The sequence below is a fragment of the Xyrauchen texanus genome, chromosome 20, assembly GCF_025860055.1.
Source record: "Xyrauchen texanus isolate HMW12.3.18 chromosome 20, RBS_HiC_50CHRs, whole genome shotgun sequence".
NCBI classification, from domain to species: Eukaryota; Metazoa; Chordata; class Actinopteri; order Cypriniformes; family Catostomidae; genus Xyrauchen; species Xyrauchen texanus.
In genome coordinates, this window is record NC_068295.1 from 34,134,880 (window position 1) to 34,162,714 (window position 27,835).

The 27,835-nt window shown below is 39.0% G+C and overlaps 2 protein-coding genes across 3 annotated transcripts in view; both read left to right on the forward strand.

Moving 5' to 3' along the window:
- The window catches only part of thada (THADA armadillo repeat containing), a 124,233-nt gene extending 101,231 nt beyond the window's left edge, over positions 1-23,002 (forward strand). Inside the window, exons 33-38 of the mRNA XM_052151733.1 lie at positions 2,895-3,019; positions 4,508-4,580; positions 6,758-6,911; positions 8,148-8,270; positions 18,623-18,792; positions 20,053-23,002. Of these exons, the coding sequence (XP_052007693.1) occupies positions 2,895-3,019; positions 4,508-4,580; positions 6,758-6,911; positions 8,148-8,270; positions 18,623-18,792; positions 20,053-20,379 (972 nt within the window). The 3' untranslated portion in view covers positions 20,380-23,002. The remainder of the gene's footprint in view (positions 1-2,894; positions 3,020-4,507; positions 4,581-6,757; positions 6,912-8,147; positions 8,271-18,622; positions 18,793-20,052) is intronic.
- An 843-nt stretch (positions 23,003-23,845) lies between these two features.
- LOC127661149 (mRNA decay activator protein ZFP36L2-like) lies at positions 23,846-27,255 on the forward strand. 2 transcript variants are annotated; one of them, XM_052151740.1, is made up of 2 exons: positions 23,846-24,153; positions 24,316-27,255. In XM_052151740.1, exons 1-2 carry the CDS (start codon positions 24,064-24,066, stop codon positions 25,492-25,494), a joined length of 1,269 nt encoding a protein of 422 aa, XP_052007700.1. In that variant the 5' UTR covers positions 23,846-24,063; the 3' UTR covers positions 25,495-27,255. The 2 variants fall into 2 exon arrangements, with proteins under 2 accessions (XP_052007700.1, XP_052007699.1); XM_052151739.1 differs by having other exon boundaries at positions 23,849-24,153; positions 24,313-27,255.
- The last annotated feature ends 580 nt before the right edge of the window (positions 27,256-27,835 follow it).

The following is a 27,835-nucleotide window of genomic DNA, read 5'->3' on the forward strand; positions in this document are numbered from 1 at the left end:
GGCTTTCGATATGGCCTGGTTTCCATGGTAAGTCGACTGCTCCACCTAAGCATTCTGGGAAGAAATTAGGAAAGTTGGGTTAATTTCCTCTGCGGGCTTAGTCGGCTACTTTAATAAGAAAATATGCAATGAACTGCAACTCTAGTGTCTAAATCCATTCTGCAAATACTCATTTAAGTCTTAAGACCAAATCCACACTTGTTTCGTCATGTACTTAGGGAGAATTTGTTTGTACATGTGAGCGATGGGGCTGTGCTGTAATTTTAATGTCTGAGGCATAATAAAGAGCAGAGGCATTAGAAAGCTGTTAAAAAGACCCATAAAATGACCTTATATAAGGCTCTAATAACACGCTTGCGCACTCTAAGAAACAATTATCAACCAAATATGTCTGAAGAATGTCAACAAACCCCTGTGAGCTACCTGGCCTGTCATAGTAAAGGAAAGCAAAGACAGCAGGGGTCAGAGCAGAAGAAAAACAAGTCTTCCGTTAACTCCCTTGCTCTGCTGAGACCAGTGTTTGGGGGGGAAGCCTGAGGGCCAGAGCTGAACCAGATGTGCTTTATGTGCAGGGGGATGAATGAATGGATGGATGGGGAGGGAGGAATGTTACTTACAGACAGGGGGTGAAATATGGGAACAGTCATATGGATAAAAGGAAAATGAGTTGAGAGGTGTGGCTGGTAAATGAAAGTATTGAAAATATTCTCTATTAAGACAGATAAACATGTCCCAGGCCTGTGGCTCGTAACTGATTTTGCTTCAGGAACCAGATTTTACAATTAACATGATGTTGCGACCTAACGCAGTACCATAATGGCTAACATGGAAAAAGTAAACAAAAATGTCAAACATTGCAATTTATTACTATTGCCATGAACGGCATAATATTGAGTCTTGAATTGAATTCCAATGGTTTCATGCTTTTAGCAGCCAATAATTAGCTTGTACCATATTTGTCCTTGTTGCAAGTGAAAACATTTAATTTACTCTGGGTCTTATTGTCTTTGACCTTGTGTAGTTTTGTTCATGGATTGAGAGAATGTGAGCATACAACCTGTCCATGTTGGCATCTGACTAATTTGTCTAGCTTGTGCCAAAATACCGTTGGGTTTGGTTTAAAGCCTTCAGCCTTTGACGTCAACAACAAAAGAAATTGGAAGTGTCTTCTCTTGCCTTTTAAAAATTCATAAGCCTATTTATTTTGCTACTCTAATGTTTATATGGTATGTTGCATTTTATTATTTGCATTTAGCATTGTCTCTGCTGTCCATGACCCTATAAGTACAGATCTGTGACCCATTTTGGGGTCACAACCAACCAGTTGAGAATCAATAGATTTTGACACTTTATTATGTCTCTCCATTTCATTATATTCCCAGTGACCACTTAAAAGAATGAAATGAAATAAGTGTCCTGAGATATCTCACCGGTCTCTGTGACAGCTGTAAACAGCAAACAAAAATGTGTCTGCGGACCACGGACACTGACGCTTTTCACCTGTCAATCATTTTGCTTGTTCTCATAGTATTGTAGTTGCAGTGAATTATTGAGGCTGACTGCCATTTTTATGCTATGTTGTTCATAACGGTTGTCTGTTGAGGGCGCTATCTTGCTACTGTTGTTTTAAACAACTGTTTCTGCACAATGTCGATCTCAATAAAGCTCATTTAACGGCTCAGTATCGTGGAAGTAGAATGGCTGAAATCGCTTACAGCACCATTAAGAAAACCGTTTATTCCAGGGTTTTTTGCAGAAAGCGATATTCTGAAAGGTCATGTGAATGAGAGTGCTGATTTTTTTTTTTTTTACATTTAAGGGATTAAGAAAAAGTGGTTTAACAAACCTAGGTTTCTCCTCGAGAATGCGGCTTAATGTGGCAATTTAAACACACAAGCTCCATTTTGATGGGTGTTTGAAGAGTGCTCATGTACTAGATTACCAGTTTACCAGTCCAGCCATGGTCATAGGATGTAGCCCTAAAACAAGTAAACACAGCGGAAATAATTCAAAATTTCTCAAGAGTACAGTGGGAAAAGCATGTACACACTATAAACTATAAAAAAAAATGCTGTACACCAATGTAAAATATCAATGGTACCTCATGTTTGCGTATATGCTCTTGTGCATTGGGGGAATCCCAGAGTTTTACTCAAGAGGGGAAACCCTACAATTGCAGCTCAATTCTGCTTCAGGGTGCAATGTTAAACGAATGTTCTTGGTTCGGTACAAGTTAAGCTCAGTCGACAGCATTTGTGGCATAATGTTTATTATCACAAAATTTTATTTTGACTCGTTCCTCCTTTTCATTAAAAAAAAAAAAAAAAAGCAAAACTCTGGGCCTGGGTAGCTCAGCGAGTAAATATGCTGACTACCACCCCTGGATTCACAAGTTCGAATCCAGGGAATGCTGATTGACTCCAGCCAGGTCTTCTAAGCAACCAAATTGGACGGTTGCTAGGGAGGGTACTGTCAAATGGGATAACCTCCTTGTTGTCGCTATAATGTGGTTCTCACTCTGTGGGGCACATGGTGAGTTGTGTGTGGATTCCGCAGAGAATAGCGTGAAGCCTCCACAATTGCTATATCTCCGCGGTAGCGCGCTCAACAGGCCACGTGATAAGATGCACGGATTGATGGTCTCAGACGCGGAGGCAGCTGAGTCACTACGCCACCACGAGGACTTAGAGCACATTAAGAACTGTGCATTCCATATTGGGGAGAAAAAAAACACAAATCTGGGTTACAGTGACACTCAGTGAGACTCAATTTTTGAATGTTTAAATACTCACTGTTTCACACTGTAAACAAGAACGCTGCTTTCTCGCAATAAACTGCTTTCTGGTGTCCATGCAAACATAGTCAGTATCTTCTCTTTTCTTGGTCTCTTACAGGTTTTACAGGTTCTTGCTGCCCTCCCTCTGTCCTCTCTCCTGCCCTGGAGAGATGGGACAATGTCTCTGAGCTGTCAGGAGGTTCTTGAGCATCTCATCACACTGACTGAGACCTCTAAACACAGGTGAACACACAAGTAGCACAGCTCTCCTGTAAATTCTATATTCATCATATGACACCTCAAATTGGATTCCCTTACAGCATTGACTGTAAATCTTAAAAGGTGAAACGATTATTGTTTTCTTAGTTCCGTTTAATTCTACTAGAGGCACAAAAAGTAAAATGTTAACAAGAATAGCTATTTAACTTAAGTTTAAACTTAAAAAGATTCTACTGACATGCTAAAAACCCCCCAATTATTTTCTCAGCAGCTGTAGACCTTAACAAAACTTATTGTTGAGGTAGTGGTTTTTGGGCGGTAGATGTCCCTCTAGGAGGCGAGAGGTGCTCTGTTGAGCGGCTAATGCTGTTAGCAGAAACCGTAATGGCTCTAGATGTGGACTCTGACAACAAAAGAAACCACACATACCTGTGGTCTCCAGCTGCCCTGCATGCATCAATCTCCCTTTCATACCTACAGCAAAGCGAGAGGAAGATTGATTTACACATTAAAGGGCCACTGCTACCTGTGCTTTCCATTGAGTGTGGATGTGTGTGTTTATATGCTTTTCATATAGGGTAATTCCCTATAATTTGTGGGTATGTATATGCTTGGAGGTGGTGTGCGAGTTCTAATATGTGTTCATGTGGCAGCGCACTATGGCAGCAGGTGCAGTTAGTCTGTTGTTTTTGGCTCCTCGGTGCCTGTAGGGGCCCCTAAATAACAGACACCTTCACATCCCAGTGCGCTGTGAACACAGGCTTCAGTATTACATTACAAAGACTCCACACTCACGCTTTCAGTCTCTCCCTTATGTCAAGTATGGAAAAACACTTGGTGTTGTATTGTTATTTGTGTGGTGTGACATGATACGAGTCTTTTGTTGCTGGGGCAGTCGCCCTGTGATTAAGCAGTGCCGTAGGACTTGCTGTGTTTGTGTTATTGTGTAATGCAGTCGGACAAATGTAGTGTTGTGTAATGGCACATTTGCTGAGTGTATTTTGGGAGCCGTGTTCTGTTGTACAACACATGCTGAATTACACCTTTTTTGAGATCAAGTTAGAAACAGCCCCTTTACACTTGGTCTGGGCCTCATTTTAGTGTGTGTCAGCATGTTGTTTTGTTTTTACATTATTATGCTAGTTTTGTTTAGAATGTCATTACATTTAAAGGAACTACAAATCGGTCCGTGTACATTGTGTTTGTAATGAGGAAGAGGGCGTGGCCAGGCCGTGAGGGTGCATGGTAGGCGCTGAGTCAACTAATCAGTGGGAGAGATATATAAAGGGGAGCTGGAGACGCCAGTTCGGGAGTGAGAGACACATGCAGCCGTGTTGCACATGTGTCTGTTCGTTTATGTTTTATGTTGTTTTAAGATTATTTATATCATTAAACCCTTGTGTTGGCTGTTCAGCCGGTTCCCGCCGCCTCCTCGCCCGTCCTTGTTACAGTGTTTATTTGATTTTGATTTCAAAATCGAAAAACAAAATATTAATTGTGTGTGTCTCCTAGTGTGGAGCTGTACTGTGCAGCTCTCTCTCTAACGTCCCAACTGGTGGTGCACCTGGCTGAATCAACGCTGCAGGTAAGGAAGAAGAAAAGAAACAAGAGAGTGATTAAATGAAAGGGGGATGCAAGATACTTTTTGACTGCAAGATGATTTTCCTTGTTGAATCTGATCAAGACATTCGCTACAAATCAAAATTTTGGGCACACCAACTCATTCTTTATTGTGACTTTTTTTTCCCCACAGTTTAGGAATTAGACGAAATTACTATTTACAAACATATTCTGATAATTGGCACTTCCGGGTTCTTTTGGCACCCCAGAAAAGAACTGCTGTCAATGGGTGCTTTGTTCAAATTAAGCTGAAAATGGCCCAAAACACTAGTGCCTGGGGCTGAAACACCCCAGTTTCCAAACAATTTAGGCTTCTTTAAATTTCTTTTTAAATTTCCATCAGGAACTGTGGATTACGACAAACTAACACCAGGTTCATACATCCTCCGTGAGCGGGGCGGTCGTGTTGGATATTCACATTAGCAGCGCCTCTGAGCAGAAAATAAAGTTATCTATGGGGTCATACGCCAAATTTTTCCTTTAATAAGGTCATAAAAAGCTGAGGTTATTGCTGCTTCAAGGACAACAGCGGGCAGTCACATGCACTTCATCTTTATCAGCACACTTGGTTGTGATTGGTTAATGTTGTGTCTATACTGTTCACCTATATACACAATGTGAAAAGGTCTGGAAGTTTATTAATTATTACGTTATTTTATTGAGTTTACTTGCATGCAGACATATAAATTGTAGTGTACTCTAGGGTCGGTTTGAACCATTTTGATTTGCTTTTGTGTCTTTTCAATATTCTCCTGATTATTTTAGTGTTGTACTTCACCCAGAGCTGCTGAGCTCATGGCAAAAATAGGCTCAACACCGAAACTGTTCGCTCACTGCTGCTTTTGGGACGCGTCACCTCATGACTCATGCTTGCAGTGTAAATGGTGTCATCTGTTCTTAGGGGCACCTCACGGAGGATGTGTGAACCCGACGAGGATTTGATCACCTTCATTACTATTGCATCTACTTTTTTCAGACCAATTTGCTGTTGTTAGATTTAAACTTTTCACAAAGGGATCGCACAAACTTTATTGCAAATGGCTGTTTTTAATTTCCAAAGTGCAATTGCTGTTGTACCAACATGGAACAACACCACAGGTCAGAAAGTGCCCGCAGGTAACGGGACAAGCGTCCACCACCGCAGCACATAGTGTTTGATAAAGGAAATGCAAAATCAAATAATGGAATACTTCAAAAATTTTCTTTTTGCATTTTTTTTATTCTATAAATGACTTGTTCAATCAAAGTTGACTGTTATTAAGTTTAAATATTGAATATGATGTTATTCACGTCCAATATTATTATTTACTGTATGTGGACCAATCATTTGAGTGGTAAAGACACATATTGCATGTCTGATGGTAGTTTTATATGCCACATTTCTCAGGCTATAGAAGTGTGTTGAGTGTGTATTTATGGTGGATGTGTATTCAAGTTAATCTGGTTTTGTCAACAGTTCAAAAGAACGCACGTTTCTTCAATATAAACCATAGATATCCCTTTATAATAACTATTATTGACATAAATTAGCATTATTCATGCATAAAATGAAACGGATTATCAAAATCACTTCACTCTCCATATCCACCACTGAAAGCTGCTGGTCAAAAGAACCCTGAAGTGCAAGTAATGTCATTAAAACTATGAAATAACACAAATGGAAGTATGGTAATTATGTAGTGGTTAAAAATGTTTAACCATCCTATAATTAAAATTCTTCAAAGAAGCCACCCTTTGCCTAGATTACAGCTTTCTCAACTAACTTCATGATGCGTTGTAAACAGTATTGAAGGAGTTCCCATGTATGCTGGCTTGTATGCTGCTCTATCCGTGTCCTCTTTGAAGAAGTATACCACTTGCAAAGAAGTAACATGGTAATACCGCGCGATACTTTGGCAATGTAATATGATACTACTAAGGTTTTTTGGACACTACCCAAATGGTATTCTTTAAAGTACAATATAATTTCCATGTTATATGAATAAGGTGATCTTGCAGTACCATGGTAACACCATCACTGTATGTTTTTTTTAACAGTAGTCATTTTTATAAAGGCCATATCAGGGATGTATTGCTGATGTCCCCTCAGTTATGTTTATTTTATTAAAGTGTGTGCATGCGTGTGCTTATTTGTGCATGCAGCTCAGTGAGGATGCAGTAGCCTGCTTAAGTCAATGGGGGGCGTTGGTCATGCAGGGCTGTGGTGAGGAGCAACCTGTAGAGGTCAAACTGATGTCAGCAGAGGTGCTGGTGAAGGCCACCCCCACCTTACTGACAGCACCAGCACTGCCTCTGGGTGAGTGTTCAACTATGGTTAAAAATAAGTAAAATAAAGACAATTTTTTCTTTCTTTTGCTTCGTATTAAAACGGGAACATGTTTGCATAGGATATATCAAAGGGCTCAATAGCCTTTAAAGGGATAGTTCACCCAAAAGTTACAATTCTTTCATCGTTTACTTGCCCTCATACAATCTTAAACTTGCATCACTTTTACTTCTGTGGGACACAAATAACGCTTTTTTGAAGGATATATGATTTATGTTCGTTCATTCATTCAATGGGGTCCAAATGTTTCGAGCTCCAAAAGCACTTGAAGGCAGCATGAAAGTAATCCATGTGATTTAAGTGGTTTAATCCATGTCTTCTGAATTGATACAATCACTTTGAGTGAGAAACATACCGAGAAATAAGGCCATATTCTCTATAAATCTTGACATCTGCAGTCTCCTTGGCACATTCATGAGAGAAGTCTGTTCATACTCTTCCACGTCCTTGACACATACGCAGAGCTCTGTACACAAACCAGTCACAGGGTTGCCAGGTTCGCCATTTTCACAACCCAGATGGGCTATTTTGAATCACCGTCTTGAAACCTGCAATTGTTTCAAGTGTTCCAATTGGTGTTCCAAAAGTCTTCCAATTGGGCTGGATGTTACGATTTGTTGGGAATAAGGACTTAACTTTTGTCTGATTCTCACCCAAAGTGATGGTATCATTTCAGATGCATGGATTAAACCACTCAAGTCATATGGATTACCTTTATGTGGATTTCATGTCCTTTTTGGGAGATTGAAAGTTTTGGACCCCATTGATTTACATTGCATGGACAAAAACAACTCATGCACACAAAAATATTGTTTGTGTGCGCAGAAGAAATTAAGTCTGAGTTTTGAACAGCATGAGGTGAGTAAATGATGAGAGAGTTATAATTTTTAGGTGAACTATTCCTTTATGTCAGCCCTGCAAAACCATATGGTAATTGGTATTGGTTGTCAAAGTCAGGTGGTTTTAAGGGAAGGGACTTTCTCATTCTAGAGGGCATACGATTGGACAAACATTTGGATACGCCCCAGAATGCAAGATGAGTCATCAATATTTGTGGTCTGTTTTCCTAAAAGAGAGAGACTGAAAATTTTAAATGCTTATATCTTCTAAAAGTTCATTGTGTCAACTGAGTACACTAGCATTTGGCTGGCTAAAAGACATGGACCAAAACCATTTTGATTTCATGCGTGTGTTTTTGTATTTCAGGTATCACACACACTGTGGCATTATGGAGGAGTCTCTTTATATTATTACAGGATGAAGATCAGGACGTGAGGGACAGAGCTGCTGATTTCACCTGCTATATCCCAGCCCACTTACTCAACAAAGGTATACAAACACAAACACACAAAAATCAACTTGTATTGAACTCACAACATTCCTATAATATGTGTTAGCCTGAAACTTGTGAGATTAAATCACTCCTATTACATGTTTTAAGCCCAGAGCATTTCTTTAAAGTAATGGGGATGATGATTTTACCAAGCCATGGCTTGCATGAAACAAACCCAAAACAACACTCAAAAGAGCTCAAAGAGATCAGATTGAGATTGGTGGAAGGGGCGATGTTTGGGAGGGATGGGTCTGTGTTGTTTATAACCTTGCTTGACTGAGTGACTGAGCAGAGGTGTGGAGGAGAGGCGGAGGAACGGCAGTCCTGCTCCTTTGAAATAAAGGTGTTTGGGTCAGTGATACACAGAGGAGCAGCAGCTCTGTCCCATAAATCAGTCACATCAATACCACATTCTCTCACATACTGATATCCTGCCTAACAGGGGCAAGAAAAACAAGAGCAGGGAGGAGAAAAAGACTGAAACCTCATTCACACTCGGCTCTGATCCCAGGATATTGGAGGGATCAATGCCGGGGAGCCTTCTGTGTGAACGCAAGCCGGTGCCAGAATGCCTGAAAATGTGATCCCGGAATCAGACCCTAGTAACATTACCGAGGTCAATCCCTGGACGTGCCTGTGTGAACAAAAGCAGAGCCGATACCGTGAAGGGTGTGTGTCATCGTGATGATGTATTCATCATGCGGAGGAGAAAGTTTGAGTGCAGAATAGATTCAACAGATTCAAGGTGCTTAAAACATATGGCTGTCATAAACTGTTACTATAAATGTTTTAATTCACGGCACTGTGTGAGTCTGGATTTTCTTTCTGGTTTTTTTTTTTTTTTTATATACGTGTAAAGAAATGAACGTTTCCATTGTAAATATTATTTAAATAAAGAAAGCAATCGGCTACATTTACAGCTTCACCAACCTGATGTGATAAAATGTGTGTGTATGTGTGTGTGTGTGTGTATATATATATATATATATATATATATATATATATATATATATATATATATATATTTATACTCGTCCCTCCTTTAAAAAAAGCTAAATTCAAGGTTACAGTGAGGAACTTAGAATGGAAGTGAATGGGGCCAATTTTTGGAAGGTTTAAAGGCAGAAATGTGAAGCTTATGATTTTACAAAAGCACTTATATTAATTCTTCTATTAAAAACTTGTGAATTATTTAAGCTGTAAAGTTGTTTACATCTTAATTTTAACAGTTTTTGGGTTAATTCAGTGCAATTAATTTTACAAAAAATAACACGTTAAAATAATAACGTAATTAATTGCATCCCCACGGACCATAATAAGGAAGATTCCTGAGAAATGCAAGCTTGTAGTACCACCTGTTTACTCCAGAGGGCAGTATGTGAAATTTCAGCTGTATGAGCAATGCACAGTTTATACAGTGAAGAAAACACTTCAGTAGGCAGAACAACACAAACATGCGTTACGTTCTTGCATTCAAAATACTCGAAGGAGCACAAATGCGATTTAAGGGATCTCAAGATGTGTTTAAAGATTGAGTATTAAACTATATTTAACTTGACACAGTGACCTAAACATTTTATGTTTATGACGCAACACACCCGAGATGTCTGATGTAGGTGTAGATTGATGGGCCCTTAAACAAGCCCTCATAATAAATCTCAAACTGATTGACAAATTCACTTGAACTGTGTGACAATGATTGACTTATGATCAATAATATGGTAGTAAACAATACATTGTATTCTAAAGATGCTTTTTGTCTTATTAATGAAGAACTCTTCTGCCACAAGAATGTAATGCATTTTAATTATCTGAATATTCATATATATATATGTGTGTGTGTGTGTGTGTGTGTGTGTGTGTGTATATATATATATATATATATATAGTATATATATATATATATATATATATATATATATATATATATATATATATATATATATATATATATATATATATAAATAAATAAATTTGATTAATATTTAAAGTTAACTGTGTATAATTATATATTGATATAAATATGAATAATCATTATATATTGAGTTATTGTTATATGAGGGGCTTTCTCAGCAAATATTTGTATATGCGATTAATTAATCGGGACACCATGTAATTAATTAGATAAAAAAAGTTAATCAATTGACAGCCCTAGTTGTCATGTCAACAAAGTATTAAAATTGAATATAACTTTTCCAAAAAGTACTGTAAATTGTGACTGGGCACAGTACATAACATATACGTGTTTCTTTATACATATACTGTCAATAAAAAAAAGAAGTCCTGGATATGTTATTGGTCTACTAGCAATGTCCAGTTTTCAGACAGAAACGTGACCCTTAAAAAGGTGAAGCAGTTAATATGTATACTCTAAAGCAGCGGTCACCAATTAGTGGACCGCGGTCCAGGTCCGGACCTTGGCTTGGTTCCATCCGAACCACAAGACAATTTGACAATTGCTACCCCATCTCAACGTCTTCCATCACTAGACTTCCAGTGATCAGCATGACAAAACAATGAAGCAATTTACAGCGCAAGCGCACGGGTGAAGATAGCACTGATCTTTCAGTGCTGTATCCTTGAATACTTTTCTCTTTTACAGAACACGCTTTATTTATGCCCTTTCACGTGCTGCGAACATGGCCTCCTATGCCCCTTGAGTATCTAAAAATATTCAAACACAAATACTGGACTGTTGTCATTCAGTTTCAAAATAAACTGTTGATTTTATCTTTTAAGATTAATAACAAAGTGCTCTCTATTGATGAACTCATAGAAATATTTGAATCTTTTGGTAGAAGATTCCCCCAAACCTCAAAACTTTGGCTTTGTCTCTGAAGCCCCAATGTCCTAATCCTTGCCCAGTTTTAAAGAGACTGTTTTGACTTGGACGTTTTTTTCTTCTTCTTTTACAAAGTAGTATGACTGCCAACTTGGAAATTCACAATTAAGCCTACTATTTCAAAAAATGAGCCTTCCTTAAGTCAATTCATATCTATACTGACTACTAACACCATGTATGTTATTGTCCGGACCATTGCTGGGAAGGAAATCCAGACACCGGACCTCTTGGAACTTTAATTGAATACCCCTGTTCTAAAGTAGCTAACTCTAACTTGATCTCCCACTGTAATCACATTTCTGGATTTGTACTTGGCACTCTCTCTTTCCTCTCTGCCACAGTGAAGTCTTTGTCGGTACACGAAGACCAAATTTAATTAAACACTTTTATTCCTCTGCTATTTCAATACAAATTCGGTTGGAAATCAGAACCCATGGCATCACTTGACAAGGCTTTTAGGGGGTGAGAGGTACATCTGATAATAACATTAAGAGGGAACAGGACTGTATTCTCAAGGGAAACGCGGGAATGTTTAAACATTTAAAATGTAATTGTCCGAAGTGTTTTCAGTTGCTGAAAGCATTTCGCCTGTATTTACAAGATTTTTTTGGGTAACAGTGTGGTCTCGCATCAGTTACAGATAAATAGCATAAAAAGCGTAACTAGATTTCTACATTTTCTGAAGAAAGGATGTACCCGCCAGTGCCACAATGTTAGCCTGTTGTGCATGGTTGCCAATGTGTTGCAATGGTGGTGTTGTTGGTTGCTAGGTCCCTGCTTATGTTAAAAATAAGGGCCAAATAAGCCCAAACACCCTTGGTGCCTAGATATGGCTTGGGTCCCTCCTTCAAAATAATTCTACAGTGCAAGGAACTTAAATGTAAATAAAGGACTTTTTTCTAGTTTTATCAGCCGTGAGGTGAACATTGTACATCTGATTGCTTTGGAAAATAATAGCCCCCTGCAACAAGTCATATTTAAGTTATCATTCATGTTTTTAGTACAAACGGTGTAGTACAAACGGTGTAGTACAAACGGTGTGGAAGGAGTTACACGCCAAAGTTCTGTGCTTATGTTGAAGGTTTGGTTGAAATGCCTAACCCAAGCGCCATTAATTATGTTGCCTTGATATATTATTGTCATAATAATGTGAATCGCCATAATAATGATCATTTTTACTTAGCACATTTAAGTATTCAGCATTATTACGGTTATAAAATGTAAATGACAACCCCCCCTCCCCCCCTTATTATATCCAAGTGAAACATGCAGTTCAACACTTTTTCAAAAGACTTTCCAAAATGTTTAGCATTTGTTGCCTGCTTTACACCAGTTGTTATTGGTTTTGGCTGGCCTAGTTTGATTTTGAGGACGTTCTCACCATTAAATACAGAATCGGCTAATGTCTAACTCCAATGTTGTGTGCATAATGTCTTTAACAGTAGATGCCCTCTAGTAATTCATGTAATGGACCGCAAGAATGGATCTGAACTGATCCATGGATCATCCATCCATTAAACTCGCATTGTCCAAATTTAGCACAAGGTTGCTCAATCATTACAGCAGAGATTTGTTTTTGGCAGTAATAGTTTATGCATATTGACCTTGTGTAACTTACTTAAGCTTGTATGTTTACTATTAACATGCAAAGGTTGCTAAGAAATAATGCTATAAGGATCTCGAGGTACCATATATGTTACAGAGGGGGAATTCTCTAAAAATGCTTTTCCACTATCAGGACGAATGGTTCTGAGCACGGTGAGTAAGGGTTCCAACAGTATTTCCACTTGAGCATGGTTTGGTATACCATGCTCAAGACAGAGTATCGTCTTGTGGAACGGCTTTAGTGATGTGGCGACTGATGATTGGTCACTTGCTCAGTCAGTCCATTGTAATCCTGATTTAGCAGCATCCTAATGATAAAAGAAAACGTAACCTTGTCTACAAGCCTAGATCAGTAAAGAACAGCGTAATTCTGCAACAAGAACCGTTCAGGTCAATGGTGGAAAATAACGAAGATTGAATTCGGTCTGCTGATAGCATGGTTTATTTCCACATGCTGTCTTCATTGATTTAGCACACTATTCACTAAACAAATTATGTAAATCAAGTAACATTTCAAATGGCAAAAGAAATTACATGCCACAATTGGTTCTGACTGCTAGGTTGTAGAGGTTGTTTTGCACACATTACTGTGATCCAGACACATGAATTACCTCTTTAAAACAGCAACGGTGCACTCAACTACATCACAGGTCTACACACATACTGAGCACTTAATTAGGAACACTGTGGTCCCAATAAAGTTCCTGATGTGGTCTTCTGCTGTTGTTGCCCATCTGCCTCAATTTCGACATGTTGTGCATTCTGAGATGCTATTCTGCTGACTACAATTGTACAGAGTGGTTATCTGAGTTACTGTAGCCTTTCTGTCAGCTCAAACCAGTCTAGCCATTCTCTGTTGACCTCTCTCATCAACAAAGCATTTCCATCCGCAGAACTGCCGCTCTTCTGGATTGTTTTTTTGTTTTTGTCTGCGTAAATTCTAGAGACTGTTGTGTGTGAAAATCCCAGGAGATCAGCAGTTACAGAATTACTCAAACCTGCCCGCCTTGGCACCAACAATCATGCCACAGTCCAAATCACTGAGATAAAAACATTTCAATTCTGATTTATATAGAAAGGATGCATACTTGTGCTTAAAATAATGAAAATTGCTTAATTTAACTACTGCACACTGTGTCAGTGCATTTAGCGCCTGATTAAACTAGGTTGGAAGTGGTTGGTGAATAAGACACAGGTTTTTGCAATGAAATGGAGCAAAAAGTGGATCAACTGTTTGGTGAATTCTCCTCAGAATCTCTTTCCCATCAATTTTGGAGTCATGTGACCGTTTGCCAGGCCTTTTAACCAGCAAACACCTGGGTGATACTGTAACACTCATGTTAGACAGGTTAGGCTGATGTGAAGAACTCTAAAGAACTCTAGCAGACGTCTTAGTTTTGGCATAAATGTGTCAGATGAGATCCGTCTCCAGTTCTTTACCTGATACTGCTGACCTACTCAATGCCCAAGGTCATAATCATGGCAGTACATTAGGATGAGAAATGTAGGTTTAAGATATCAAATTACATTTGTATAGATCCAAGTATAGGCCAAGTATTTTTTTAAATGTCCCTTCAAATCTAGTGAAACATGTAAAAAAGTGAATTCTGGGGATATTATCAGCAGTCATCACTATATGATTTAACAGATTTGGGTGTGTTTTGGGTATTGAAAATCATCACAAATCATGTGTAAAACCATTGTGTCTATAAGATGTCCTCACTTGAATATAGTGAAATCAACATGTGTGTTCACTTGTTGATTTGTCCCCAGAAGTGAGCTAAATTTACAACTTCCCTTTGGGGACATCCCGGCTATAGGATTTATAATAGTTTAGAATTTATAATTAGCTTCATATAAAAACAATATAATTATTTTTTTTAGGTACAGTAGGTAGGTAAACATGTGTGTGAGAATGCTCGCATGTGTACGTGTGTTTGTGTTTGGGTATGAGCCTACTCTAGTTCCTTGGTTCCCATAGGTCTCTAAAGGAAGTTAGAGCTATAAAGTGTGTGTGTGTGTGTGTGTTCGCACCTTGGCACCACTCTCGCCCACACCAGCACTTCCTGCCCTCAGACTTCTTGCACCTTGTTATGGGTGTGTGTGTCCCAAGTACACACGTATGTTTGTGACAGAGTGTGCACGGATGTACATGTGGTCATTCCCGCATGCACAAAGACACATTTTTACTGACATACAAAGCTCTGTGTCAGCAATATAAAACTCGATCATCCTGTAAGTGAGAATACACTACTAGTCAAAATGATCTTTTTCTTTTCTTTATTGTATTTAATAGAGGAATTCCTGGTGAAGAACTACATTACAAATTCACAAACGTTGTTGTCTGCACACTGTATTACTTTCAAACTGATAAAAGGTCTAGCAATAATGCTTTTTTTTTTTTTTTTTTTTTTTTTTATTGCAAAGTTAAAAAACAGCCTTGCAAGTAAAGGTTTCAGTCCATAGCTTTCTTCAGTGCACCAAAACAAAAACACATACCTTTAATAGACACATCATTAGGGATTGAGACCAGCTGGGCTTGATCAGAAAAAAAAGAAACACTCTTAAAGTAACAGTAACTTTAGAAAAAATAAATTTTGCACACTGCAATTTTATCCACTCTACAGTTGGTATCCCAACACCAAAAATGGTATATATATCTGAATATTTTAATATACACATATATATAAACAATATCACACGAGTAAGAGTGCGATATGGCCCTACATCATCACTGCCGTGATTTGGCTGCAGGCAAGAGGCCGAGTGACGTAGTTAATCACAGCAGTGCTGATTTAGGACCATATAGCACGATTGCGAGTGTGAAGGCTTGTGCTGTTTCGAACAAGTTATTGGATAAAGGATGGGTGTGTGTGAGAGAGAGAGAGAGAGAGAGAGAGAGAGAGAGAGATTCTATATTTATTATCAGCAACCTTAGTTTTTAATTTTTCCATCAATTACATCATTCGCACAATTACATAATTTAATGGTATTGTAGTTTATTTTTTTTTCCGATTTGCTAATACGTTTTTGCATCAAATCAAAGTTTATAATGTTGTGATTCACCTCGGAGCTTGTTACTTTGGTTCATACTTTGGCTTTGAACTCTTGTATAAAGACTATTTTGAAATCACTATGGAAAATAATGAAGGGAAAAAAAACTTCCAGACACAAGACAGCTGAAAAAGTGGGCAAGCACTGATGGCACATTATTCAGTAGTTTAAAACTATTTAAAATCCGTTGTGAGAACCACTAACTGTCCAGTAGCATTATGAGTATGGTAGAATTTAAAGAAAGGAGGGACTTCAAAAGGTCATTATTTTTTATCTTCTCTGATCTCAGCGCCCCTCTCGTTCACCCTACCCATTTTCCTGCTCACCTACCAGCCCCCATCGCACCGACACCCGACACTTTCCCAGCTGCGCTTACTCGCATCCCAGGTTTGCCACACACTAAAGCCCTCTTGCTCTTGTTATTCACTAATTTTTTTAATTAGTTCCAGTCCCACGACTCCCACAGATCAATTATGGGAATGAAATGCCCTGCTCTTTCCTCTGGATTCTCAGCACAATTGTGCAGGAAAATCTCCTTGAAACACCTCACAAACATCTCTGCTGTTAAGTCTAGAGCCAAGATCAAGATGCATCTTTACTTAAACTGTCAAGTCAGTTTATGAAACGCACTCGGAATGTTTATAGATGTGTTTTGTTTTCCTGTAAGTCAACTGGGAAGTCTAGCAACCCCAAGGTCATGGGTTTGATTCTCAGGAAACAAACATACTAATAATGTGAAACTTGAATGCTATGGGGCATTTCAAACAGAACACATTCTTGCACCTATCTGTGCAATTTTTGAATTGTTGATCTTTGTAAATGTGCGCAAGACTGACGCATTGCATCTCACTAGTCGACTTTCCATCACTAGGCCAAACGGTTCTGGTTGCGGAACCGTGCTGTCCCGTACCGGTCAAGGCTAGTTAGCTCAGTTAAGGTTTTATTTTCCATTGTGTTGCTGCAAACTCAGGAATAGAATGGACTGAACGAGCAGGTGACCAAGTGTGATTCGCGATATCTCTACAGGGGATCCACCTACATGGTTGAAAATGCTTAGATAACCATGCTGAACAATCAGAGCCTGGAACGGTTTGTAATCATACCAAACCATTCTCAAGTGGAAATGCAAGTGCAACTGTTATTGTCTGTGTATGTTCAGACCGCTAGGTCCAATGGTGTAACATCAGTCTCAAGCCATGAGCGCCGTGTTTTAGAAACTTTTTAAAACACGCCTCGAGATCCCAAGCATTCTGTTCCATTTCATTGTGTTCTGTCTCACTGTTTTGCAAATGCAAGTACACGTCCTGTTTGCCCCTTAAGACACTTTGTACAAAAGTGTGTGCCAAATACATACATGAATGTATATGTGTTTTCTAATTTTAAAATGGCAAGACATCATGTATTTACCATAAATACTGCATGTATTAAAGCTCACTCGTCATCTGCAGATAATCATATCTTAGCTGCTCCTAGAACCAAAAGCATTAACCTCATCACATTTTCCAATGCAATTCAAAATAAAACTCACAAATAAATGTTCTCATACTAGATTTATCAATGCTGCACCTGAGTGCAAAAACACCAGCACCTTTGAAGCACTTGCACTCTTGCAGATAAAAACAGAACATCTTGGGAAATCTTGTGATTGAAGTATGAAACCACAGAAAAGGGACGAAATGGAAAGGAGCTTGAGTTTGCTATTATGTCTTTAGGTCTGGGTGCTGGGTATTTGGTTAACTCTAAACGGCAACCAGCACCTAAGCCTGACACTTTTTTCGTCCCATGGGAGATGAATAACTCCTCTGACAACAGAGCCCTGCAAAGCAAGAGATGGGATGACCCAAAACATCACCTAGAGAAAGGACCATATCACACTCTGAGTCTACACAGTCAACACCTTTCTACCTTGTAACTTTAGCCAGTGGCCCTCCACTTATGTTTTCCGTGAAAAGCCGATCCATTGGTTTTTGTGCAGCAATGCTTTTCCAGGAGTTTCTTTTGGGGGAAGGGGTAGATCAGAGGCCTTTAAGGTGTTGCTTTACTCTCTTTCCCCAAGTTTAGTTTTGACTAGCACGTCGTGGTAACTTTTGTAGTTGCCGTAGTAATTTGCATGTCAACCTCTGAATGGGGAGGAAGCACAATGGAGGAAAGCCAGAGTTCAAAACAAACTTCTACTTCAGTTTTCTCACGTTTTCACATTGACTGCTTTGATGCATGAACAACTGGGGTTGTTAAAGCCAAAGGGAGTTTAGATGGCCATCTTGGATGAGTGTTTGTTTTGTTGCTTCTGTAGCACTTATGCACATCTTTTCTCACTACCCTTATCTTGTGTATTGTGCCTCTTCTGAGATTTAACTTATTCGATCATTGTGTTAAAGGCTCTGGCCTACCTTGAAACTGTGTGAATGCCTGTGTGCATGCATATGTTGCCTTGTGGTTTCGAATGCGCATGTTTTGTCCATGAGTTATAGTTTTGTTTCTCTCAAATGGGTTCCATCCCAGGCAAAGATGGAAACACAGTTTAGAGAACAAAAAGAGAGCAAACCATCAATCTTAGGCTGTTGCTTTACATCCAACACTCTGGCAAATCTCAGATTGGGAGCAGATTGTGTTGAGGGAATGCACAACCTCCCTGCATGAACCCAGTAATGCCTTGGAGACTAAAGAAAACAGAATAAGATTGAAATCGCTCATTGAATTGCTATATTAAAATTTTCCATTTGTGCGTTCCAAGTCTTATGGAATCCTGTATGCAACGTCAGAGATTATTTATCAAAAAATTTTATGTTTTGAGTTCTATGGGCCAGTGTTTCAAATCCACCTATTGAAGTTGTGCCACATTTCTAGGTGTTGCTTTGGGTGCAGTCTCTCCTCCTGTTGCCCTGGAGATGGGGGTGGGTGTTCTGTGCCAGCTGTTCCAGATGTGGGACCAGGTGTCTGCTGGCATTGTAAACTTGATAGAATGGCTCCTGGGAGATGAACAGTTGGAAACAATTTCTGAGGAGTCACCTGAACTGGTAAGTAAACCTTTTGCCCTTTTTTATGTCTGTAGGCATAATAATTTGTGGTGTTTGATAAGGCAACATTACTATTATTATTCCTCATTCTTTGTTCAAATCCTAAAACCAAAGGACACGAATAAAACCTTAAATTGTGTGCTGTATTAAGTGGAGTGTTGTTACATTTCCAAGCTATTAACGGAAAAAAAAAATCCAATAGACTAACAACCTGTCTACGCGGTGCATCGTGTCAAAAGCAAACGGCTTTCAACATAATGACACTGTCACAACCGTTGTGACGCCGACAGTGGACAGATAACCCGTTAAGAGCTACTTTATTATCCTGTCCATCTGAAATAAAATTATTTTACTTACCAAATATCATAGGAGTGAAGCTTTCCGCAATTAATTTTACTTATTACACATTTAAAAATCTTCTGACGGGCCCCATTTACACCTTGCATTAACATGTGTTTCCGGTGTTCAGATTGCAATTGGATAGGACTTGACCACATTTAATGACAGTGTACAGTGCATGCACCCATTGTGATTGGATCACTGAAACCACGTGCGGAGACGATCAGGGATGGATTCTGACCACATTAAAAAAAGGTGTGAATTCAAATGCTTGCTCGTTATTCTGAAACAATTACGTAAGTAAATAATTGTGCGTTTACAAGGTTACACTAAAGTCATCTGTTGTTTAAGTGCTGTGTTGCGCATTTAAGCCTTTCTCTGTTTATTCTGCAATCGCAATGTGAAGAACACAACAGACTAAAACAAAATATCACAATTTATTACGAACACAACAGCCAACAGTATTGCAATCTTGTCACCTGAACAATTAACAATATCCCATAAATTATTCCATTGGAATCCACTTGGAATATCTCGTCTCTCCCCTTAAATCCCTACTCGCTTTGATCTCTCTGCTGTTCACTCACGTGAAACCAGGCTTTACTCACACGTTTCAGATGAGAAGCATATTTAGCACTTATATAAAGCATTGAATGCGAGAAAAAAAATCAATAAATTTGCTTCAGCGACCCAAAATTTTGCATTGGTAGCCGCCAAAAACTTTTACAAGTAATCATCCACTTAGTAACACCCTGTCCATTTAGAACCACTTTGAGCGCCCTAGCAACCACATAAAAACACCCTGAATGTCTTAGAAACTGCATAACAATTGCCACAGGCACACGCAACTCACAATTTCATTAGAAAATGTAAAAAATATTGTTAACGTGGGTCTTTTTTCTAATTGTCCTCTTTAACCAGGATGAAGAGTTCCTTTTTGAGAAGGGAGATCTCAACCTGTGGGCAGAGCATATGGTATGGGCACGAATGTTGCATGGACACCTTTCTGCCCTCTTAAGTGTGCCACTCTCCCCTGGCGTGAGCCCTGCAGAGCTGGACAGATTAGCAGCCATTGCAAACCACAATGCCCTGGCTGTTCAACAAGCAATGAAAACCCTCCCTACACTGCCCCAGTTTTCAGCCACTATTGAGTATGCCAAGATAGTGTTGCTACAAGAGAGAACCTCACTCACTCAGAATGTTCAAAAAACACTGAGACAAGCTGACACGTCTCAGATGAATTTGTAAAATACAGCTATTAGTAGTATATTATGAACCTATTTTAATCTCATAGTGGATTTCCTGTTTAAGAGAAGTGTGCACTGGCATGACATTGACGGCAAACTTTTTTAAATGAAATAAAGTGGTTTAATTACAATCAATTGACTGTTTGCTTACTACAATTGTGTGTATGTTTGTGGGTATACTTACAAGTATTTATTCTTTTGGATACATTTGTAACTTGAAGTTGGTCAAATCTGACAAAAAATATGAATCTAAACCCTCAAGAAGTTGGTTGAGAAAATGTCAAGTGTACACGTCTGCAAATTCTAGGTAAAGGGTGACTACTTTGAAGATGCTAAAATATAACACAGTTTTGTTTTAGTTTTGTTTTTTTTTTTGGTGCCAGGCTGGCAGGTTTGAGTATTTCTGTAGCTGCTGATCTCCTAGGATTTTAAAACACAACAGTCTCTAGAATTTACTCCGAATGGTCCCAAAAACAAAAAACATTCAGTGAGCAGCAGTTCTGCAGATAGAAATGCCTTGTTACTGAGAGGTTAATAGAGAATGGCCAGACTGGTTCGAACTGACAAAGTCTACAGTAACTCAGATAACCGCTCTGTACAATTGTGGTGAGACGAATATGATCTCAGAATCCTATTCTTAGATGCGGGTTTTGGCCCAGAAAAGGGACCAACACAATATTAGACAGGTGGTTTTAATGTTGTGGCTGATCGGTGTATACAGCTATATTTCAGTAAGACATAGTATATGGGGGATTATTGGCTGTTTATGATTGAGGGCCAAACTAATCTAAATGAAATAATTATATATTACTTTGAAAAAGGGCTTGGAAAAGTAACTTATTAATTTCTTTATTTAATAGTTGAATATGTAGTGCGTAAAAAAAAAAAAAAAAAAAAAAGATTAATGCAATTAAAACCGTGTGAGAGAAACCCAGCATGACGGACAGAACAGCTGCCAGAGAAAATAATAGTTTTGAGATTTCAGCATTCTTCAGCATTTAATTTGTTTTATATCCGTATGTGAAGTATCTAATAATCTATTGTCAATAAGTCTTACTAATAAAGCTTGAATCTGCCCATTCAGTGAAAAAAAAAAATATATACTGGAAAGTGGCAGATTTTGCCCAACTTTTAATTACAGCATGTCCACCGATTTTTTTTAATAAATTTGTTATGTATAATATTATGTGTTTATAATCAGCTTTTTATACTAAAAACAATAGAAGTCTATGGGATGTCCAAATTTAAATTGCGAAGTAAACGTTTTGTGTTTGTGGGGTTTAACTTGGTGTGTGTGTGAGAGAGAGAGAGAGAGAGAGAGAGAGAGAGAGAGAGACGAAAGGAGAGAGCAAGACACCAGCCATTGTCTTTCATGAAGTTGAGAAGTGTTATCCCAACTGTAATCTGTCGAGCCATTCATCCGCGCTTTCCTCACAAGAAATAGTGAACGACACTGTTCCCTTTCAAGCAGCATTTAACCATAGGCAACACTGAAAATCTGACACTTTATGATTATTTTTCTCGGCTGTATCCATTTTCACACGTTGTGTGCGCTATTTGAGCTTTTAAAGCGCATGTGAGCTATGTAGTATAACGCTCCTCCTGCATACACTACGCAATCACAACACAACAGTCTGGTTTCCGGAACAGACAGCTGTGCTGCCTTCAGGGGTTGTAATGTTCCCCGTGTAATGTAAAATGACTTCATGTTTTGGAATGTCAGCAGCCCATTCCTGTAACACACACACACACACACAAAGAGAGAGAGATTGGGTAAAATAACATATGTACAGTGTTGTTCTCCGGTTTTAGGGTTTGTTTTTCTATTTAATGCATATATTTACTTTACGGAAAACTTGGAGTCGACTCATTCATTTTTTTGTAATGCAAGAGGGCCGCTTGAGATATCTATGGAAAACGACAGGAAAAACACACAGGGCACTGTGAAGTTAATTTACATGTGTTCTAGTTATGCCACTAGGTGTCGTCTGATCCTTTCTTTTCGACCATATGTGCTGAGAACGTTAGGGGGCAGTACTGTATCGCTTTGGCTACTTTTGAAACTGACTGGTATCTTGGATATGCATTTTGAGTTCTCGGTTAAGGCTACAAATAAAAAAAAATATGGATATTAAAAAATAGGTTAATACATTTCAGCTCTACAATGTATTAATTAACTCTTAATAATAGTACAAAAAAATGTATAAGCAGTGGAGCTTTCTTACATGCTCAAAAGTCAAATCAGCTTTGCAAAGCGTCTTGGTTTCTCACTCCATGCATCAGATTTGGCACAACTTCAAAGTTTGCTATTGGCCTATATTTTGCAATCGCACTAAACATTTCCTCATCAGAGTGACCAGTCTCAAACACTGTGTGCGTGCCTTAATCTTGTGCACAGTTGTAACCAATCTACATAGTGTTGCAATATATGTATTATTAATCCCACTGAAACCAAGTAATTAGTTTGTCCACTGTAGTAGGCCAGAATTGTGTGTTAATATTTCTGAGATCATGTGTCACTGTTTGTTTCAGTGTTTCATAAATAGGACGTCATATGTTTTTCTGAAGATTTTTTGGGGGGTGTGGCCAATCATGACTGTATGTCAGTCACATATAATGTATTATTGTACATTTAATAAATAAACTATATAAACTAATATACAATTTGATGTATTTATTATACCCAGTGTTGGATGTTACTCTAAAAAGTAATTAATTACTAACTAATCACATCTTCTATAGTGTAATTAGATTCATGTACTAATTACTCTGAGTAATTGCAATACTTATTACTTTGTAAAACACTTATCAACCTTGACCAGATGAAAAATACAAGGATAGACATGAAACTGTTCTTCTAATTCTTTCAAATAAATCATATCAAATACATTATTCATGAACTAGCCAAATAATTTAAGAGGGCAGCGTTAAATTAGAAAACATATATTTTAACATTAGACTTTAAATTTCGATTTTTAAATCCACTATTTTTATCTTTTATATAGAATTGCTCTATAGTCTATACAGTATTTAACGCAATTAACATCAGAAGTAATTGTAATTAAATTACTTGAATTAAGAGTAATCACTTTACTTTTTTAAGAAAAAGTAATTACAGTAATTCATTACTTAGTAATGCATTACACCCAACCACTGATGATCCCACACCATACTTAATATTATACTATACTGTTTTACAATTATTTGTAATGTGTTTCTAATGCAACAAAAACTAAATTGATTTTTAAAACAAACTGTAAAAAAGTCAAATCCTGTAACCTGAGCTATGTTTTTATACAAGTGACGTGTGTGTGTGTGTGTGTGTGTGTGTGTGTGTGTGTGTGTGTGTGTGTGTGTGTGTGTGTGTGTGAAGCGACCAATCAGCTTGAGAGGCCCGGCAACACTTGAAAAGAAGGGCGTAACTTTGAGGCAACTTTTGCAGTAACTTTGAGAGCTCCTCCTATTTTCGCACTGTCCTGAAGCTTATATGTGCGGGGAAAGTAAAGCAGACACTTTACTGTTCTGACTCGGCATTGCACGGCGGGAGAAAACTCACGACAAAAACACAACACGAGTTTCAGACCACATCCGAGACTTGCCTTTTTTATTTCGCATCTCTTGCACAAAACCAGGTCGTGGCAAACTAAAACCCGTTGCTTCAAAAGTGATCCAGGTCGGTCCTCAAATGAGAGATCATCTGCTACTGTCTCCTTCTGAAACAGAAATGTCTGCAGCCATCCTGTCCGCTTTCTACGACATCGACATGCTGTACAAGGTAAACGCTTTAGCGTGCACATGCATCTGATCTCGAGTCAGAGCGTGCATAGACATTTTGAAAAGTTTTGAGATGCACAGAACTTTTCAAAGTTCAGAACTTTTCAAACTTGCTTGCAAATGTATAACCAGGTCATGCTTTGAATTCTTTCCCCCACAGCAGGAGAAGAGCCTCAACATGAACGCGTTTCACATCAACAGCATGCTGGATAAGAAAGCAGTCGGGGCTCCTGTAACGACTTCTAACAGCACCAACAATTGCAACTCCTACGCGTCAGGATTTTTCCGTCGGAACTCCACCAGCAACATGGAGTCCATGGTGAACGGCAACAAGTACCCCGCCAGCTCCTACAACAGCATGAAGGAGAACGCCAGCACAGCCATCATGAACAAGGAGAACAAATTCCGCGACCGCGCCTACAGCGAGAGCAGCCAGCAGCAGCTGCAAGCTCCACAGCAGAAGCCGGGCTCGCAGATCAACTCCACCCGCTACAAGACCGAGCTGTGCAGGCCCTTCGAGGAGAACGGCGCGTGTAAATACGGCGAGAAGTGCCAGTTTGCCCACGGCTACCACGAGCTGAGGAGCCTGTCTCGCCACCCGAAGTACAAGACCGAGCCCTGTCGCACTTTCCACACCATCGGTTTCTGTCCGTACGGTCCGCGCTGCCACTTCATCCACAATGCCGACGAAAGACGACCAGCGCCAAGCAACGCCAACAACATGCAGGGAGAGCCCACCAAGGCCACTCGGGGGGAGCCTGTGTGCATCTACGGGCAGCAGCAGCAACCGCAGGCGGCGGGAGCCTTCAGGGACAGACCCAAACTCCACCACAGCCTCAGTTTCTCGGGTTTCTCAAGCCACCACCACGGACTCGACTCTCCCCTGCTCGAAAGCCCCACGTCCCGCACTCCTCCACCCCCTTCCTCCACCGCTCACTTTTACGAAGACGTTTTGTCGCCCATGAGTCGCTGCCTGAGCAACAGTGCCTTTTCTTTCCCTGGGCAAGACCTCAAAGCCCTGCTCGCGCCGCTGGCCGTGCACGCGCACAACGGTTACGCCAGCCAGTCCAACGGTGCTTACTGCGGAAACATTCAGGTGAACATGGGCGGCGGCCCCCCCTCTCCCCCGTACGGTCTCAACCACCTGCAGTCCATGCACCGTCTGTCAGAGTCGCCTGTGTTCGACTCGCCCCCGAGCCCGCCTGACAGCATCTCAGACCGGGAGAGCTACGCCAGCGGCTCGCTGAGCTCCTCTGGAAGTCTCAGCGGCTCCGAGTCTCCGAGTCTGGACGGCGGGAGACGTTTGCCAATCTTCAGCAGGCTGTCGATTTCTGATGATTAATCGCCTGTTTTTTGTTTGTATTTTATGGGATATTATCCCCCTTATTTTCTGTTATAGTGGACTTCTTGGTGGAATTTTCCCGATTCCGAGTCTCCCGTTAGAGGTGTAGTTCAATAACAGACTTTAATATCGAGGGAGATGGATTTGTCAGACCCTTGACATGGCATTAGTTGATCTATTTCTGTTTGAGCTGCTTCTCAACAGAAGGCATTCCAACGGTGATATTTGTGCTGCAAGTTTGTTGCATTCTCTTGGTCTTTTTGGACCAGTTACTTTCCAGATTTGTACAAAATACTTTTTTTGAACGTGAAAGACAGAGCGGTTACAGATTTTCCTCCATTCTTGCCAAGAATATGCCTTGATACACAAATTCACACAAGTTTTTCAAAGTGTATGCGCTTCTGAAAGCTTATAAGAACTTCCATTCCAAAAGTTTATTTTTCAAGTATCACAGCAGCGCCACCCAGTGGTTTGGTTTGTGCAGTTTGAAGCTCTCTTGTTTGGCTTGTTGGGAAATCACTGCTGATGGTTGACTATATCTTTTTTTTTTAGCTGATTTGAGTGATTACATAGCAGTGCATAACTGACTATGAACTATTTAACTTATTTATTTTATATTGTGAAAAGTATAGGCTGCATTGTTAATTGTGTCCATACTGTATTTATGGAGTATGATGAAGCAATAGATCTATATTCTTTTTATTATGTTTAAATTATGATCGCCATTATTAATCTACATAAAGTGGACTGTATGTTCTTTTCACAGTAATATATATTTTTGTTTGGTCTCTTTTGTAACTTCACTTTGTTATTTTATTGTAAATGAGTAAAAAAGAAATCTTAATTTAAGAGATTGTTTGTGATTATTTATTTCATTAATTTTGTTTCCTTGTTTACGTTCATTAAAAAAAAAAGGTTTGTGTGATTGCTGTTCGTTGGGATGTTACTTTTTGGAAGGGTCTTGTTATTTTTGTTTGGTTTTTGGATAATCCGGAGATGTGTCCTTTTAGGCATGTCTGTAGAATGTATAAACTGGTTGGCAGAGGACCGTCCGAACGTGTACTAGCCTTAAATTTTCATAGAAATCAGATTTCAAAGATCCCAAGTAAATCTATTAACCAAAAAGTATTTAATTTACCTTTTTATATAAATAAACAATGCACAGAGTGAGGCTGTGACTCCAGCCACGTGCATGAGAATGTAGCAGTCCATTGCCCCAGTGTTATTGCCTAGTGCCTGTGGGGATTCACCATCTTACATTGCCTTATGATTAACCAAATAAAGTATTTTCATACATGTTATTGTTTTACAACAAGAGGAAATGAATGTAGTTTGTAATTTAAAACTTCTTGGAAGGTTGTTACCACTTATCAAAGGAGAATAGACTTGGCAACAATCTGAGTTTTATTTTTTCTATTACTCATTTCATTGTTTTGTACTTGTCTTTTTTTTCTCTTGCTTTCCTACGATATGGTAATGGTCGGAATCTTCCAAACTTGCTGGACGGGGAAGAGTTTGAACACATTTAGTTTGTACATAGTAGGTACAGGGGATTCGCACTATGTACCTTTCTTGACTACTTTATCAGAAGTAAAGCTTTTTGAATGTAATATAAAAATAAAAAAAATGACAAAAAGAACAGGACTTGTAACATATTTGTTTTGGGGAGTCAGTTCACTACAAACTGCGTGTGAGACTGTTAACTTTGTACTGTACATTTTTGTAGTTCTCCCAATAAAATAATTTTTGACAAAAAGTAAATGTTGCAATGTTGTCCATGCGATTTCATTGTACGACTGGAATAGAGTTACAAGTGAACCAGTTATTTCTTACGTCTTAAAGCTGTGCACACATACACGTCACTACATTCTTATTTTTTCTCTCTCATATGAGTGTCTGATTGATTGATTTATTGATTAGTGATTGATTAATACTTTGTGTCTCTGTTCTCAGAAAACACATTTCTGAGAAATCAGGCAATAAACTATTAATCAATAATTAATCACACACACACACACTGAGGTTGATTCTAACCACACTGTTCTGCATTCTATCTGCAAGTCATAGCTGCATGTGAAATGAATTTAGGGGGTTGCCCCTGACTGCACCTCCTCTAGTAGTTTTGTTCTCTATGGCGGTTGACAGATTGAACTGGTCCGTGCAGTGCCAAAATTGTTGCTCAGTGTACAAATGTATATTTCTAACAAGACTTGATTCATGACATGACTCAGATTGCTAGCTTTGGTTATCTGAAAGTACTTGCATAACCATGCATTCTCTAAAATAAACTGAATAAAATGAATGTTCCCTCAAGATAGGATGAGAACATTTGGCATGATGC